Raw genomic sequence first — 18825 nt, forward strand, 5'->3', positions numbered from 1 at the left:
GGGTTGCAGAGGGCAGTCCAGAGGTAGGCCAAGGCAGCAGGTCCAAACCCTCCTTGCCTGTGATGAGTGGCTGATACTGCAGTCTGCTCCAGGTGTGGGGCTAGAAGATGACTGGCAGTAGCCTTACACTGAGGCGAGGTGGGATTAGTGGGCGGGGGTTCCCCTGGGAGGGGAGACCCAGCATGTGTGGGTACTGCCAGGGGTCCTGGGAGGGACACGGGGGGCCAGTGCGAAGGACAAGGTGGATCACCGGCCTGCAGAGGGCGCTCCAGGCTGGATTGAGCTGATTCCCCAGACGACCAGCAGGAGGCGCCGCAGGAGTGAGTCCGACCCCTTACAGGACACTAAAAAAAAAAAACAACTTCCCAGAGCTGTGTTGTACGTTATGGTTCTGCTGGGCTAGATAGTTCACACAACAAAGCCTTTCTAAAAATACGTCTCAGCAGAGCTACTTAAAGACTCCAGGATCCCCAAGTGCTTTGCAGACATTAACTGACTGGGCCTCACAACACTCCCTGCGAACTATGATTTACTATCTCATTTAGAGAGAGCAAACTGAGGCACAGAGACGTTAACTCTGAGCAAATGTGTAAACAAGCCAGGCAGTGCTTAATTTCTGCCAGGGTTTGCCATGGCTGAATCCTGGCACCACTAGGCTTGGACGTTGGTAGCCCCGGCATCTCTGGGCTTGCTGCGACAGTTATGAAAGTAAAAAAATTGCTTGAGGCCCGGCACCTCTTTCATTACAAATTAAGCACTGAAGCCAGGTATAGAACCCGGGAGTCCTGGGGCACTTCCTGTCGTTGCTAGATGACACTGTCTTCCATTGGGACTCTTCTAAAGCGTGGCTCCTGCTCTCGTGTTCCTCCACCTTCTGCTAAAAACAAGATCAGAGAAAGTAAACCCAGACCAAATAAAACCAACAGCACTTTCAAACTTTGCAGAAACTAAATAGCTACTTTTTAAAGAATGGACTGTAATTCAGCTCAAATGAGGCAGTGAGAGTCTGCCTTGGCCGGTGAAAGGAAGGCTGGTTGGGAGCTCCTGCTAACTCCTAAGGGCTAGCAGAGCCACCATCTGCCTCCTCCCACAATCCTGCTTTGTTAGGGTGTGTGGACCACCTGTAGGCAGAATTGAATCAGGATTTTCCACAGCATGGTCAGGTGCCCTAGTCACTGGGCTACAAGTGAGGCCTAACTCCCTTTGTTGGTTTTGACCTATGCCCTTCTGGTGACTGCTGCGCTAAGTGCATGTCCTCACAGCAGAGTTAACTCAGGGGATCTACACTCCAAGTTACTCCTCTTGAGTGAGAGTGGCCACACTGTGAAATAGCACTCGATCTGCTGTGTCCGCACTAGCACTGCACTCACTCGTGCTGTGGCGCTAAGTCTCCCAGGGACACATCTCATAGTTCTTTGTGCTGCAGTGCGTTGAGCCACTCTAGGAATTCCTTCCCAGTGAATTGTGGGAGAACTTGTCTGTCCTCTCTGGACATGAGGGGGATTGTGGGAAGGTGTTAGAGGACTAGCAGCACTCAAGTGGCGATAGCTTGCCTCCACATAAGAGGGTGGTTGTGTTAGTAGCTGACAAGTTGCATTCAGGGGGACTTGAGTTAGGGAAGACAAGCTCTAAGAGGTGAAAAGCAATCGCAATATAAGGTCTAAGTAATAGTAAAGTTCCACTTAAGCCCAATTTTAGAGAGTTTAAGTGGTGCATAGGCCTCTGCACTGAGGTGAAGTTTGCCCAGAGAGCCTAGTATCACAGCGTCATAGAGATTAAAGCCAGATCATCCAATCTGACCTCCTGCACATCACAGGCCACCTCAACACCGAGTCCAACAACTGCAATTAGACCAGAGCATTACAGCCTGTAGGAAACTAAACTGGTATGTGCTACAGATAGAGAACAGGAGGGATTGAGGTGCACCAATGCCCAAGACTCCTGCAATGGCAGAGAAATGAGAATGAGGTGAGACATGTCTGGAGTTATAAAGGGGAGGCGTGTACCTTTTGCATACATGACATGCCTCCTGCACACAGAGTCAGGAGTACATCCAGACACTGATTTTAATTGACACAATAATTCCTTTGTGCTTTAGTTACGTCCTCTACCTGTCATTTGAGCTCCAGCTTTCTTCTGCATTGGGAAACCCCTATAATGCTTAACTGGATGAACATGCTTTACTACAGCCTCTGTTTATTTTACTATGGAACACTTCCCAGCAAGACCGTCATGCACGGTTTACTATCCCCATCTAATCTGGGGTTTGTTTAAGCAAGTTTTATTATAAACAGACCATTTGTATAAATCATTGCAAAATAAACAGATTTGTTTTGATATCAGGTATTAACTGAAGGGTGCTTCACAGACGTTTCTCTAAGTGCTGTATTTTACAGCTGTTTTTATAATAATTGCAACCTTGAGAGGAAAGCATCGCTTTTTATAGCTGCAGGTTGGGAACTAGGGAGACATGGTGTGTTAGTGGCAAAATGATATATGTCGGTTTCTTTATGACTAATATGACATTCAAGAAGAGTTTAGGAAAGGTAGAACCAAGTCAGGGAGAATTAGACTGTCATGGACGCATTCTTAAGGTTTACATTAGTGAACTTAATTCCCCCACATCCCTGCAGGCCAGAGGACCTGTCTCACTATCCATCACTGGGTAGGAAACAGCACAAGGAAAGCTATTCTCATGCTATCTCCCACCTGGCCAAAATGAGGAAGCCAAGTGGAAGAAGTGATGTAGGTCATATAAGGTGATAACGTTCTTTCCATTCCCCTAGTATCTCAGGAGGACATTAAGCAGCAGGTACTAGAAGGTCCAGAAGGGATCATCTCAAACAAGAAATCATCACATACTCTCGTACTGGAAGGGAAAATATCAGGAAACCTACCAGAAGAGCATACAAGAAACCCAAAACAACTATTCTAAAAACCTGATGACAGCCATTCAACAGAAAAAACAAAAAGTGGAACCAACTACAACAACTCCACAGCCCATGGCACACCACCTTCAGGAGAAACCATCACAACAGGACCTACCACATGGACACTACATGACACACTAACATCATCAATTTATCAAGACTACCCCTAACTGGAGCTGAATTATCTGTACTGTCCAAGGGACTGGACTTCAGCCCCGCCACAGAACTTAATACCGTACTGGCTTGTGGAGAACTGAAGAATTCTTTTGCTGACTCTGCCTCAAATAATTTTTTTCAGGACAATGACGACACCACCCACAACTACCACATCCCCACCGACAGTCATAAGAAAAAAGTATCATCTGACTGGATACCCCACAGTGAACAAAACCACACTCTTGAAACATTACATTGATTGCTTCAGGAAAATAGTTGATTGTGAAATCGTTAACAAATGTAACATCCATCACAATCTCATTGCCACCAAGAGGACAGTTATACAGTCCCTGAAATCAAACCCCCAGATAGTGATCAAACCAACAGATAAAGTGAGGGGCGCAATAGTTTTCAACTGTGATGACTATGTCAACAAGGCCAACTGAAAACTCTCTGACAGCACCTATATAAAGAGCTCAAAGATGACCACACACCACAATTCACCCAGGAATTTAAAGATATCATCAAATCATTCCCCAATCAACTCCACGAGAAAGTCTACAGCCTCATCGCCCATGAACCCACCTCAGGGACCTTCTACATGCTTCCCAAGATACGCAAACAAGGGAACCCAAGCAGACCCATCATATCTGGCCATGGCAATGTAAGTGAAGGAAAATCAGGACTCATAGTAACCATCCTCAAACCACTCACCTCACAAAGGGGCAATTTCCTCTGTGACTCAACTGACTTCCTCCAGAAACTATGCAACATTAACAATCTCCCTCAGAACAACCTTGAATACCACCTCCCTATACATCAAAATCCCTCACAAAGGCAGCATTGCTGCCTGCCTCAAATATCTATAAGACAATGGACAACACTCAGATATTCATCACAAACACACCACCAAAGTCATCCATTTGGTCCTCACCCATAACAATTCTATATTCAACAATGAACATTTTTTTCAAACCATCGGAACAGCGATGGGTACTAGGCAGGCTGCTCAATATGCCAATCCATTCATCGGCCATCTCAATGAAGCATTTCTGGACAAAAGCACCATGAAACTAGTGATATACCTGAGCTACATCGATGATATAGTCATGCTCTGGACAGATGACCTAAATTCCCTCACAGATTTCCACCACAACTTCAACAGTCACCACCCATCCATTCAAACTCTCTCTAAAACACTCCCACACCAGCATCAACTTCCTGGACACCACAATCAGCTTCAACAATGGACCCCCTACAGACAACTATGTACAAGAAACCCACAGACCACCACATTTACCTTCACAGATCCAGTAACCACCCCAAACATACTAGGAAATTTGTTATCTACAGCCAGACACTCAGCTACCACGGAGTATGTTCTGAGGAGAAAGTCCAGGATGTACACCTTAATACCACCTTCACAAAACTAGGACACCACCAGAAAAATAGATTGCATCATGAAACAGGCCACCCAAATGCCCTGAGAGAACCTGCTTCAATATAGGGGGGAAAACAACCCTTCAACCGCACACATCTGGTTGCCACCTATCATCCCATACTGGGAATCATTAAATAACTACAACCCATTGTGACATTCTATACCTTGGGGGAGCATGCTGTAATCCACATATTCTTCATTTTCATATAATCGTGATCTTACATATAAAGCAGGCCTTGTAAGGTATCAGAGGAAAGGTTATGATCTGCTGAAAGTCATTTCTCTATCCATATATGTATATCATCAATGCATATGAAATTATGAGAACTGTGTGGTATGGTTGTCACTAAAACATGCTGTACGTTGGGGAATCAGCCAGATACTAGCTCCCTAGAGGCAACAGCAAGGAAAGTAACCAACGTGCGGGTGGGGTGTCAAACAACCATCAACAGCCATTGTCCAGCAAGGGAGTTACAATGCGATGACTCACCTGCATGAGACTACCCCAGGGGAATTGTTCAACCTTGCTTGGAGACTCAGCAATGCCCCAGACATGCCTGGACTTGTGTTCCCCAAGCACATGGACTGAGGGTATAAAACAGACAGAGGGGCCATATGTTTGGCCTCTTCTCCTGCCCCCACCTAGGCTGCAAGCAACTAAGACACTGAGAAAAAGACAAGACTCCAGCACAGGAGATTGGCCCAGGTTTAAGGAACAAACCTGTATATTAAGCACTGCAATATCCAGTGGGGTGAGAAAAACTGCTTAATCTAGTTGCTGCCCAGTCTAATAGGGTTGAGAGTTTAGACTGTGTGCTTATATTTTATTGTATTTTATTTTGGTAACCACTCCGACTTGTTATGCTTCGACTTATAATCACTTAAAATCTATCTTTATAGTTAACAAATCTGTTTGTTTATTCGACCTGAAGCAGAGTGTTTGGTTTGAAGTGTGTCCGACACTCTCCTTGGGAGAGCAAGCCTGGTACAGATCAATTTCTTTGTTAAATTCATGAACTCATATAAGTATGCAGTGTCCAGTGGGCATAACTGGACACTGCAAGACGGAGGTTCCTAGGGTTGTGTCTTGGAGAGGAGATATTGGCTAGTGCTATTCAGTTGCAAGCAGCTGGGAACAGCTTACATACCAGAGGCTGTGATTGAACAGCCCAGGAGTGGGGGTTGTCACAGCAGAGCAGGGTAAGGCTGGCTCCCAGAGTCAAGGATTGGAGTGACCAAGCAGATCACCGGTCCAGACAACACCAGAGGAGAACATCACACCCATATCAATGGGGACACCAACCTGAAAGAAATCTTTCCCAACCCCCCTCTTCTGGCTTTCAAACAACCCCCAATCTCACCAAGTGCATCATCAGAAGCAAGCTCCCCACAAACCAATACATGCCAACTCAAAGCAGCACCAGACCCGGCCAGAACAACAGATGCAAAATCTGAAGACATCTCTATCGCTACAATGATCAATACACCCCCACAACACACCTTTCAAGATCCATGAGTCCTACACATGCCTAGCACAACATTTGGTGTACCTTATCCAGTGCACTAAATGCCCCAATAAAAACTATGTGGGTGAAACCAGACAATCACTATATTCTCGAATGAATTCACACAGAAAAATAATAAAAGACAAAAATACCCTATCACCTGTGGGCAAACACTTTTCACAAAACAATCACTGCATATCTGACCTCTCAGTCCTTGTCCTCAAAGGAAACCTGCACAAATACCTTCAAAAGGCAAGCTTAAATTCATATCTTTGTTAGACACTAAAAATCATGGTCTCAATAAAGACACTGGATTTATGGCTTTTTACAACAATCTGTAAACTACTAACCACTGTCCTCTTTTGGCCTATGATTGCAGAGGTGTTAACGGGCTACTTCACCTTGACTGGTCTCTTAGACTATGTGCTAACTACTTACGCTAAACAATCTGTTCCACGTTGTGTTTAGCTGTGACACGCTGAATACCTTTCCAGACCAGAAAAAGAGCTCTTTGTATCTCAAAAGCTTGTCTCCTTCACCAGCAGAAGTTAGTCCAATAAAAGATATTACCTCACCCGTCTAGTCTTGCTAAGCAGCCACTCGTATCAGACATTTTTATATCAGCAAGTGTGGACAACCTGCATCCAAGTGTTTTAAAAGAGCTAGCTGAAGCACTTGCTGGCCCATGAATGATGACTTTTCAATGCATCTTGGAGCACTGGGAAAATTCCACAAGCCTGGAAGAAAGCTAATGTTGTGCCAATATTTAAAAAGGGTAAACAGGCTGACCCAAGAAATTATAGGCCTGTTTGACATCAATTCTGGACAAGATAATGGAGTGGCTTATATATGGGAATAAAGCCTAGTATATGGGAGGTAATATATGGGAATAAAGAATTAAACTAACTTGATACATTTTTTGTGATTAGATTACAAGTTTGGTTGATAAAGGTACTAATGTTGATGTAATAGACTTCTATAAGGCATTTGACTTGGTACTGTATGACATTTTGCTTAGAAAACTAGAAAGCTATAAAGTTAACATGGCACACATTAAAAGGGGTTAAAAGCTGGCTATGTGACATTGTAAATGGGGAATCGTCATTGAGCAGGAGTGTTTTCAGTGATCTTCTGCAAGGATCAGTTCCTGGCCATACATTAGTTAACCTTTTTATTAATGACCTGGAGGAAAAAATAAAATCATCCCTGATAAAGTTTGCAGATGATGCGTAAATTGGAGAGTGGCAAATAATGAAGAGGACAGGTCACTGAATCTGGATCACTTGGTAAGATGGGCACAAGCAAACAATATGTTTTACCACTGTTAATTGAAAAATGTATGCCTCTAGGAACAAAGAATGCAGGCCGTACTTACAGGATGGAGGGTTGATCCTGAGAAGCAGTGACTCTGAAAAAGGTTTGGGAGGGGGGTCATGGCAGATAATGAGCTGAACACGAGCCCCCACTGTGACACTGTGGCCAAAAGAGCTTGTAGCCCAGTGGGCTAGCTCGCCTTTATTATATTTACTGATTTGCATTATATTCTGCTTTGCATTATATTCAGCAGTAATGCAAGAAACCTACAGGCCAGTATCCTGTAAGACATTAGCTTCAGCAAGTTAGCATAAGGCTTAATGCCTATAAATTTTGAACAGATAAACTTTGCACAGATAAACGGCCCAATGGAAAACCCCAAGTATTTGGGGGAGCTGAAAATAGAGTTTAAGGGGAAGTTCTCACCACAGGTACATGAGTCAACCACAGAACTGTCCTGGCAACGAACTGACGTACATAACAGGTACATGAGAGACATCTAAGGCTAGCCGACTTGCTTGCCTATACATAGTTTCTTGTAAGTTTCTTATTTTCTGATAGGTTTGATTATTTGTTCTATTATAATAGGTTTATAGGTTTATATTAGAGTATATTTTGGCTGTATCACAAGGGACCTGCAGGCCACATCCTGTATGGTGAGCTAAGGAAAAGTTAGCATATGTATGTTTGGGACCTTCCACCTAGATAGAGTTGATGAGCTAAAGCATAAGGTCCATGTATAGTTGCGACATTTAACATAAAGGATGTGTTAAAGCAGGTTGGCATAGGGGCTTTCCTAAGTTCATACCCTTTCAAACTTAACAGGTACACCACAACTCGGAACAAGCCGAAATAACTAGTTAGGACAGAAATAACAAAGAGGCCATGGTAACAAATTGACATATATGCTAATAAGTTGAGATCATTAATATATTAACCTATAGGGAAAAAAACACTTCAACATTAGTAAGGTGAGAAAATACAAATAAGGAAAAAGGGGAAAATCCCCTGCTGAATATGCCTCAAACATAGTTGCATCAGTGTAACCTATTATAAAAGTGGCATCCCAGCCCAGGGGTGGTAGGAGAGAGAGACGTAGTCCTTGGGAGGTGCCAGAATGATGGCCACTGGTGATGATGGGGAAGGTGATGGTGATGAGGAAGATGATGGCTGTTCTACAAGGGATGGTGTGAGTATATGGGTGTGTAGATGGACATTCTGTAGTATCTCTATCTGTCGTACAAAGTTGGGGTGTTTGTGATTGTGCTAAATGTATTAATAAACCATATTTGTAAATATAAAAGAGTTCCTATAGTGTGAGTGTTGCAACTGTACAAATCAGGGTTCCCAACTACATAATAATTTAAATAACACTGGGCCTGATCTTGGGGCAAGAACCTGTCAACCCTCAAAGTGATAACTGGGGATTCTTTATGTAATTAATTATATGATTACTTATCTAAAGTTCAGGCAACAAGCTAATGCAAGCTTTGGGTGCATAGTCAGGAGAATCTTGAGTAGGAGCAGAGAGGTTATTTTACTTGCGTAGATGGCACCGGTGTGACTGCCGCTGGAATACAGTGTCCAGTTCTGGTGTCCACAATTTAAGAAGGATGTTGACAAATTGGAGCGGGTTCAGAGAAGAGCCATGAGAATGATTAAAGGATTAGAAAACCTGCCTTACAGTAATAGCCTCAAGGAGCTCAATCTATTTAGTTTAACACAGAGAAGGTTAAGGGGTGACTTGATTACAGGTTATAAGTACCTACGTGAGGAACAAATATTTGCTAATGGGCTCCTCGATCTAGCAGAGAACGGGATATAATGATCCAATGGCTGGAAGTTGAAGGTTGACAAATTCATACTGAAAAAAAGGCATACATTTTTAACGGTGAGCGTAATTAACCGCTGGCACAATTTACCAAGAGTTGTGGTGAATTTCCATCACTGACAATTTTCAATCACGATTGGCTGTTTTTCTAAAAGATCTGCTCTAGGCATTATTTTGGGGAAGTGTCACGATGGGCCTTTCTGGCCTTGGAATCTGTGAGCCAGCAAAGCCTATTCACAGACTATTTTCTGCCTTAATTGCTTGCTGTGGGAGTCCAGTGGCCAGCCGGGATGCTGGGTCCCTACTGTGGGTGCTTTGATGCTTGTACTGAGGGAGTGGCACTGCTTCCATCACCATCAGGATTATGTAGTCCTAAATAGGGGTCAAGCAACCTCAGCAGAAACAAGCAATCAAGTATTCCATATATACTGAATAAATACCTGATAAGCACTGAGTATGAAAGGCTGGGAGAGTGAATCAGAAAGTACGCAGTCTGCCACCCTTCCTTATGTACCCCTTGAGTAGGCCCATTGAGTTCAATGGGATTGCCTGTAGGGGAAGACGCTATTCACTGTCAGCAAAGGTAGTGGAATTGGGCCCTAAATTGACTTGGCAACCAAAGCCGCTTCAGCCCAGAGAACCCACCAAAACAAAACCCCTCTGAAAGGAGAGGCTCTTCTCAGCCTCAGGGGTAGCTACAGGAGCTGGTGTCGTAGCAATTTAATATAGTGCTGTGGGTAAGCGGCTGATGTACAATCAGTTCTGACAATCAGAGCACAGCTCAAGGCTCCCGTGGCAGCATGCTTCCCTGTGCACCGATCAAGGAGGTCTCGCCGCTTGTACGTTCTGTCTGTGCAAGATGCAGCCGAGTAGAGCATTTAAAGTTTCTCTCGGTCCCATTAGCTACTGCATTTAGAAGGATGCTTATGTGTTAGAGCAGCTTCCTGTGCTCGGTATACTTCCAGCTTTTGTTCAACTGTGCACTCCATTTAATTGCTGTTACAAACTAATTAGAGAGGGGCACAAATGAAAATCTGAAAAACCCAGCTCTCTCCTTCTCTTCTGGGATGAAGGATTTGGGGCGCAGGAGGGGGGCTCTGGGCTGGAGCCAAGGGATTTGGAGTATGGGAGGGGGTCTCCAGGCTGAGGCAGGGGGGTTGGGGTGTGGGTTCCATGGTGGGGCCAGAAATGAGGGGTTCCCCAGGGTGTGGGAGGGGGCTCTGGGCAGGGGGTTGGGGCTCTGGTGTGGGGCTGGGGATGAGGGATTTTGGGTGCAAGAGAGGGCTCCAGGCTAGGGCTGAGGGGTTGGGAGTGTGGGAGGGGGCTCCGGGCTAGAGCAGGGGGATGGGGCATGGGGGGGGTGAAGGCTCCAGTTGGGGGCTGAGGATGAGGGATTTGGGGCGCAGGATGGGGCTTTGGGCTGGGACCTAGGGGTTCAGAGGGCGGGAGGGGGATCAGGGCTGGGGTGCAGGAGAGGGTCAGGGATGCAGGCTCCAGGCTGCGCTTACCTCAGGCAGCTCCCGGAAGCAGCAGCATGTCACCCCTCCTGCTCCTACGCTCTGTGAGCTGCCCTGCCCACAGGCACTGCCCCACAGCTCCCATTGGCCACTGCAAAGCTGGCGCTTGGGGTGGGGGCAGTGCGCAGAGCCCCTTGGTTGCCCCTATGTGCAGAAGCTGAAGGGGGACGTGCCGATGCTTCTGGGAGCTGCACGGAGCCAAGGTGTTGGTGTTGGTCCTGCTTTGAGCAGGGGGTTGGACTAGATGACCTCCCGAGGTCTCTTCCAACCCTAATCTTCTATTCTATATTCTTAGCCCCTCTGCACCGTTGACTGGACTTTTAAAGGCCCGGTCAGCAGTGCTGACCAGAGCCCCCAGGGCCCCTTTTCGACCGGGTATTCCAGTAAAAAAACGGACACCTGGCAACCCTATGGGAGAGGCACAGGGTGTCGGGGGGAGGGGATTTGGGTGGAGGCAGGAGGCACAGGGTATTGGGGGAGGGGAGCTGGGGAGGGGAGGGAGAGGCACGGGGCATAGAGGGAAGAGGAGGCTCTAAGCAGTACTGTATTGAAATGATTCAGTGCCCTTGCAAGACAAGACAGTCGGTAAATGACTGAAATTTAGTACAGAGACCAGAACAGGGCTAGTTTTGGCTCCCTGGGTGCCTGACCTGAAACCCTAGGGTTTGAACTCTGCCCCTCTAGGAGTGGGAGGTATGGGAGAAGGGATAAAAGACAGGGGGACCATTGCAGTGATTTCACAGGAGGACAGAAGAGAATGGGCTGGAGGCAAGGGAAGAGTGGGCGATGAAGGAGGGATTGTTTGTGAAGTGAGGAGTGGGGCGGGAGAGGGCAGGACGCGGGGTTTGTGGGACAAGGGAGCAGTGTTTGGGAAGGGTGGGTTGAGCTTTACAGTGGTAGGAGGGAAGTTTCACTGTTGGGGGTCTCGGATGGGCTAGTGGTACTTCAAGAAAGAGTCTTTGTCCCCTGTCTAATGACTGAAGCTGAGGTGAGTGACACAAGTCCTTCACCCCGACAGCCCTGGGTCTGGCAGAGCCCTCAAGATCCATCCAGATCTTGGGGCATCCCCAGGCTTTGGGGAAAGGACTGACCCCCTTTTCCCTTCCCTCCTTCCGAGCCTTCCTTGAGGTTTCCTCAGAGTTCTCCATGGCAGAGAACCTCAGTAACATATCTCACTTCCTCAGGGGCATGAGGACAGAACTAGGCAAGAGACACATACAAATCACTGCACACAACACACTAGCTCCTCTCCCGCCCTCTGGCTGCTGGCAAACCCGGCGCTCTAAGAGAGTTAAACATACAGCAGGATAAGGATATTGCATCTAGTTTTAGGAAGGTAGATGTCACCTTGTTGCTACCTGTGGAGCCATGCTTCCCCATCTAGCTGCATGGCACGCATGTGTATTCTTGGGATTTCTTTTTATAACAATGGGATGCATTTTCTCATTTATTTCCCCCTCCCCTAGCACTGCAGGTTGTATTGTTCCTCCTTGTAGTGCCAGGCTTGTCAAGGCCAACTACAACCCTGAACTGTTGTCAGCTAAAATGCCTGGGTGCAAAAAGTCAACCCTGTTTAGTATGACACATTGTCTCCAGCTGGTATCAACAGCCACTTACGGAATGACCCTTTTATATAAATAGATGAATTGTAGCAATGTGTCCCCATTGGGCCACACTTGCAGCTATTTTACATTGCCAACATGCCTGCGTAGTCACTGCACATCATGATAAAGAAACAGTATGATTACTACCCTTTAATCTTCCGGGGAAAGTAGTTTTGCTCAAGACCACTCATGGTCTCACTAGCTTTAATTATTTTTCCATGCTATTATGCAGCCTTTGAGATATGCTTGCTTCAGAATTTGAAATGCTAACTACTGTACTTAAGCAGTACTGTAATGATTCAGTGTCCCTGCAAGCCAAGACAGTAGCTAAATGTCTGAAATTTAGGATACAGGTCTGAAAACTGGGCTAGTTTGGGCTCAGTGAGTGCGTGACGTGAAACCCTAGGTTGTGAACTCAGTCCCTTCACTGAACAAAACTGTGACTGAAACAGAATGATCAAGCATTATGGGAAGTCATATGCTGAAAACCTTTTTATGATGCTAGAATAGGAAAAACTATATTTTAATTCTAAGGTACTGAGGTTTTACTTTGATCTAGTTGATTTCACTCAAAAGGAGTAAATCTCATTAGCTGAACTGGAGCAGCCAATATATTTTACATATTTTAATGTCTTCACAGATAAATGCTGGTTGGTATCGAAGCCAGTGATTATGACTGATAATTTGGCAGCAAAAAAAAAAAAGAAAGAAAGCCAATTAATAATATCAGGTGGCCAACAATTTGTGGACACTGATGTTCATAAACCATCCAAAATTTAGACCAGGGGTAGGCAACCTATGGCACGCGAAGGCGGCATGTGAGCTGATTTTCAGTGGCACTCACACTGCCCGGGTCCTGGCCACCGGTCCGGGGGGCTCTGCATTTTAATTTAATTTTAAATGAAGCTTCTTAAACATTTTAAAAACCTTATTTACTTTACATACAACAATAATTTAGTTATATATTACAGGCTTATAGAAAGAGACCGTCTAAAAACATTAAAATGTATGACTGGCACGCGAAACCTTAAATTAGAGTGAATAAATGAAGACTCGGCACAGCACTTCTGAAAGGTTGCCAACCCCTGATTTAGACAAATAAGTGTAAAAGCATATGCAATCTCGAAATACTTATGCTCAAAAATGCACATTCTATGGAATACATGTGACACTAAGAAGTAAAAGCAATACATTTGGGAAGAATTGTTGAGGTCTGTCATGTGGCAAAGTAAGGGTTGTTATAGCCCCATGACTAAGTCTGCGCAATCGCCCTTTTGTCTTGGAGTAGTGTAGCCAAAGTCAATGTGGCTGCCCTCTCTCAGGGCTGTGTGGCCCAATGGCCAGAGTCAAATATGGCTGCCCTTTCTCTGCCGGGCTGTGTGGCCTAGTGGCCAGAGTTGATAAGGCTTCCCTCTTTCCGAGGGCTGTGTGGTCTAGTGGCCAGTCAGGGTAACCGGATTAGGGGGACCTGGGCCCTCCCTACTTCACCGGGTCCCAGCCCAGGGCCCTGTCAGTGGTGAATGTGCTCACCACTGAGTCAGTGGGGCTCTGACTGAAACACACTGACTTAATGGCTGGTTCTACAATTGGTCCACTATCTAGTTCCCATGGGCCATTTCCTACTGTATCTCCCAGTGTAGATATCTGGGCACCTCCGGGTCCTTTGGCCTGTGCTGCTGCCAGTGGCTCTGGCCTCTCTCGGGTGTCTGCAGGTACCTGGATATCCGCCGGTGTCTCTGCACCCCTGGCTCCTGCGGTCTAGGGCTTCAGCAGCTCCCAGGCTGGAGCTTGCAACATACATCCTGCCTCCTTGGTGGTCAGTCCCAACTGAGCTGAGCTGTTCCCTTTTATACCTGGTTTCCAGCTGGAGCATGCCCAGCAGGGCTGAGGGGGTGTGGCCTCCTCAGCCCATAGGGTGGAGTTAACCCCTGCAGGATCAGTGAGGGGCAAGCGTGCCCTGTCACAAGGTCAAACAAAAATGCTGCTTACCTGGAATCTCTTCTCGCTTTGACAGATGAATGTTCAGCTAGTGCTGACTTGACTTCCGAGTTTATTTGTTTTTATAGTTTCTCACATGGGAAGAGAGTTGGATCCTGGATTTGCAAAACACTACTAGGACCAAGATTTTCACAAATGGGTGCCCAGAACTAGGCTTCTATGGCCACATTTCAGCACCTAAATAAATGGCCTGATTTTTTTTCAGATGCGCACCCAGCAGCTCCCTTGGAAGCCAATGGGAGCTGCCGGAGGCTCAGCGCTTTTGAAAATCAGCCCATTTAAGTGCCTCACTGTGGACTTAGAAGCCTCACTTTAGGCACCCAGTCTTGTGATTCTTCGCCTAGATGACTCAGAACAGCTAAGTGTTCAACACTTTGACCCAGCTTCTGCTTTGTTTTTTTATCACGCACATCCAAAGGAACTCCAATGGAGTTTAATGGAGTTAGTCTAGATTTACACTAGTGTCACTGAAAGGTGATTGTTTTTCCTGTCTAGTTTTATTTATTTTTTCTTAATTCCTAGAACAGAGTATACACGACTCACGTCATATGTCAGCAGTCTCCACAGCCAGCATTTCCAATAGCTTAGGTTGGGACCTCATGCAGTCACATGTCCTAGACTATCTTCCCTCTGGGAAGCAGTGCCTTTTTGCCATCAATCTCTGAGTCTACCGAAGCAGACAGGAAGACCAATGGCAGTAAAGATAGCATTGAAGCTGACAGAAGTGGTTAATAAGCTAGATCTACAATTAAATACAGGAGAGGGAGGGAACATGAGAAAGGAAGTGATATAATTCTCTGATACCTTGCTGTCTTAAGCAAACAAGAGGGAGAGCCCTGCAATAAATCAGTTGTTATGTGAAACCAGTGAAAATAAATGTATTTTTTTAAAAAACAGAATACAGGTGTTGATTAAAACCAGACTGGGGAGGCAACTGGAAACCTGAGAAGCTGCATGTTTGGCTCACACAGAAAACTGAAGGATGATCCTTCAAACCATTGGTCATGCAGGAAGGCCTTACTTACATCAGTATCCCACTGACGTCAATGGCATTACTTACATGAATAAGGTTTTGCAGATTGGGCCACAAATCTTACAAAGAATAATGCCAGGATTCTGTCCAACCAGGCTGGAAAGCTTGATGCTACCAAATGGTCCAAAACTCAAAGGAAGACTTTTGACCCAGCAAGGTGTATTGAGGATTGTGTTGGAATGGCAAGTTATCGCTTTAAGAGCAGGGATTCCTGGTCCCTCACACAGACTAAGGGGCATTGTAGTGAAGGGTACATTCAGAGGCGGTTTGGAAAGAGCCAGGCTAAAACAAGGTGGAGTTACTTGTGCTCTCTGCCTTAGGGAGCAGCCTGCTTTGTCTCTCTCTGTGTTTTGATGACCGAGTATTTTAATTCTGGATTCTAAGGATATAAAGAAGTGTTATGGTGCGACCTTCCAGCAAGAATATCTGATATTTTCACCTAACTTCTCTGTGTGTATAGCATGAACAAAGGTAAATTTCCAGGTAAAGCGGACTGTAGACTAAGCTACCTGGATGACTAGGTTGTGGGTTCCTAAAACGCTGCTGTCCTCTTGCTGATGTGCACTAAATGAAACATCTCTTTAGCACTAAGGAGGTGGTGGGAGCATTGCTTTAGTGAATCCATAATTCCTTCCATCTGCAAGCATCAAGATAAGAATTGATATAGTGATTCTCCATTTGATAAATATCTTTATTGATTTCTTTTATTTTTATCCTGTTTAATTATAGGACAGTCATTAGAAAATCAGAAATAAGGGTTCTACTAAGACATTGGGTCATCCTCTTTCACCATACTGAACTGATGTATTAATTGGGATTATCCATCTTTGGCAGGGTAAAAGGGGAACATGAGGGAATTACAGGCCAGTATGTTTCATTTCTACACCCAGTCAATTGCTAGAGCAATTAGCGAAGCAGACACTTTGAAATTATTTAGAGCAAAAAGAGCTAATCGGTAACATGGGAAGAAGGGGAAATTACCAGGGGAAAGAGGAGGATGTATAAGGAGATATTAAGGTCCTGTAGGAGCAAAGGCCGTAAAAGGGAACAAGGAAGTGTACAGGTACATGAGAGGCTGTGGAGATGACTAAATAAAATTTAGGTTGTGCATTTAACAGGCAGGAAGAGCAAATAACAGATGTCAGGGTGACAGATGAAATGGCTCATAGCTACTTTGCTGCAGCCTTCACTTAAGAAGCATAAGAGTAACTCACAGCTTAATGCAATCGTAGTTAATGAGGAAACAGAGAGGTTACGAGGCAGTAAATAGGCTAAAGACGAACTACTGGAAAATATTCAGCTCATCAGGCAGCCAGTGAAGTTCAGCCTAGAGTGCTAAAGGGCCCAACAGAATGAATATGGAAACACTGGCTCTCATAGAGGAGAGATGAGGTCCCCAGAAGGCCGGAAAAGGGAAAACATGGAGCCTTTTTTGAGAGAGAGAGAGGAAGCACAGAACTAGTGAAGTGCTCTCATTTCTGCTTAGCATCAATGCTCAATACATTTCTAGCACAATTAGAGCCTAATCCAACACCCACAGATGGAACTGAGTCTTTCCATTGAAGTCAGTGCTGCGGTATTGGGTCCTTAATACTGAAGTCACATTGTAAGCATCTACGGGAAAAGAAGGTGACATAATTGATGAAATGGGTTTGCCAATAACAAATTATGGTGAATTAACTTGAATTATTTTTCTTAGCTAGGATAACAAGCTGAATGGATAAAGGAAATGCAGTGGGCATAGTATATCATTATATGACATTTCATTTAGTTCCTTGAGGCATTCTCTTAAGGAAACTAGAGAAACACAGATTAGATAGATAGCTTGTAATATGGCTACTAAAAAAGGTCAGAGATTAGATATTCAGTATCTGAATCTAAAGCTATACAGACTTCACTAATTAACTTATGTGGAACCACTTTACCTTTGTCCTTATAAGAATCTCATTTGGTAAGTTTCAGACAATTTCTGCAGGCAATCAAGTTCATACTTTATATTACTGCAAGTCTCCAAAACAATGTAGCATGGGTTTGCATAGCTGGGGAATAGTCTGACCTGTATAAAAGGAGATTCAGTAAGGACAAAGATAATGGAGTAATCAAATGCACAAATACAGAGCGGAGAACACAGGTCGGGAAGCTGAATCCCAAAGGGTGGTCTGGGGAATTAGAAGGTAAACTGATTGGTTTAGCAGTGTGACATTGTCACATACAAACCCTACTCAGTACTGGCTATGTCTCCGTTGGGGTTCCATTGTGGATATCACCAACCTAAAAAGAGACAACTGGAGAAAACAAAACCTGGTAGGATGATGAGCTCTGGGAGCAGGTGAAGCGAGTGAGGCATACTCAGACTCAAGGAAGAGCGTGCCTTTCATCAGTATGCACCGCAGTAGCACAGACTTGTCACTGAAGAGTTATTGGGCTTCAAAGAGAGTCCCATTAGCTATCCTTGGCCAAAGGAGCAAGGACAGTGCATCATAAGTCTTTCTGGACATGGGGAAAATTTCTCGTTGTTTTCAACCGTGCTGCTGGACTCATTTGAAAATCAGATCTAATTGATCCATTATCAGTAAAGCTAACAAGGAGGGTGAATTTGTCTAGTGGTTAGGGCACAGGACTCCCGAATCTGCCGTTGACATGCTATGAATTTGGGAGGGTCACAACTTTCAGTGCATCAGTTTCCCGAGGGAATGCTGAATTCCTGAACATGTGTCAAGTGTTTGGAGTTCATCGGGGAAAGGCTTTATGTAATTGTTGGTATTTGTATAAAATTATTAACATGTAAAGAACTGTGTGTGACTTCAACTAAGAATTCACTGTGGTCACTATGCTTCATTTAATTTACATGTTTCTTTGTTAACCATTTAAAAACTCAGCATTTGACAAGTGTTTCCACAGCACAGGCTCTGAGAGCACACAATTATTTCCTAGTCCAACCATATGGGAATACTGTGTGTCTCAAACCCCCTTGTGGCAACACGTGTTGGCAGTGGTAACCCCATAATAATTTCACAATTGAGCATGGAAACTGGAAGGGAAAAGCTAACAGCAGTTTGCTTTTTAGCTGCTTAACTCCTTTTTACAAGTATATCTCCATGCAGAACACGCATTTGGGACCTTCATTCCCTGCTTTTTGGGACAGAAGGGGGAATCTGTCAAATGGCCAGGCTCATCTCAGATTTCATTGCCCACTTGATTATATGGAACAAATAGCACTGTAAGAGTTGAGCAAATAATTGTGTGGGTTTTGTTGTTTGTTTGGGTGGGTCAGGACCAAAAAATCTGGAAAAAGAATTTGAAAATTCAAACTGAAATTGAATTTTGGGGCTTTTCTCACCAAAATGAAAAACACAAAATATTTTTTGTTTCAGGTCAAATAAAATGTTTTGTTTAACCCAAAAACATTTTTTGTTTCATTTTTGGATTTTTTTTAACCCTTTTTGTTTGTGTTTCCCTCTGATAAATAAATGTAGCTAAATTTCAAACCAAAATG

General features: G+C 44.7%; 1 protein-coding gene across 2 annotated transcripts in view; it reads right to left on the bottom strand.

The window, feature by feature from the left end:
• Positions 1 to 326: 326 nt before the first annotated feature.
• The window catches only part of ADGRL3 (adhesion G protein-coupled receptor L3), a 518922-nt gene continuing 500423 nt past the window's right edge, over positions 327 to 18825 (bottom strand). The window contains exon 22 of one of the 2 annotated variants that reach the window (XM_029911933.1): positions 327 to 874. In XM_029911933.1, the coding sequence (XP_029767793.1) occupies positions 807 to 874 (68 nt within the window). In that variant the 3' untranslated portion in view covers positions 327 to 806. Of the gene's footprint in view, positions 878 to 18825 lie in introns of both variants that reach the window. The other variant, XM_029911932.1, reaches the window with a different exon arrangement.

The sequence above is a fragment of the Terrapene carolina genome, unplaced genomic scaffold (assembly GCF_002925995.2).
Source record: "Terrapene carolina triunguis isolate 2854851 unplaced genomic scaffold, T_m_triunguis-2.0 Scaffold136, whole genome shotgun sequence".
Taxonomy (NCBI): Eukaryota; Metazoa; Chordata; order Testudines; family Emydidae; genus Terrapene; species Terrapene triunguis.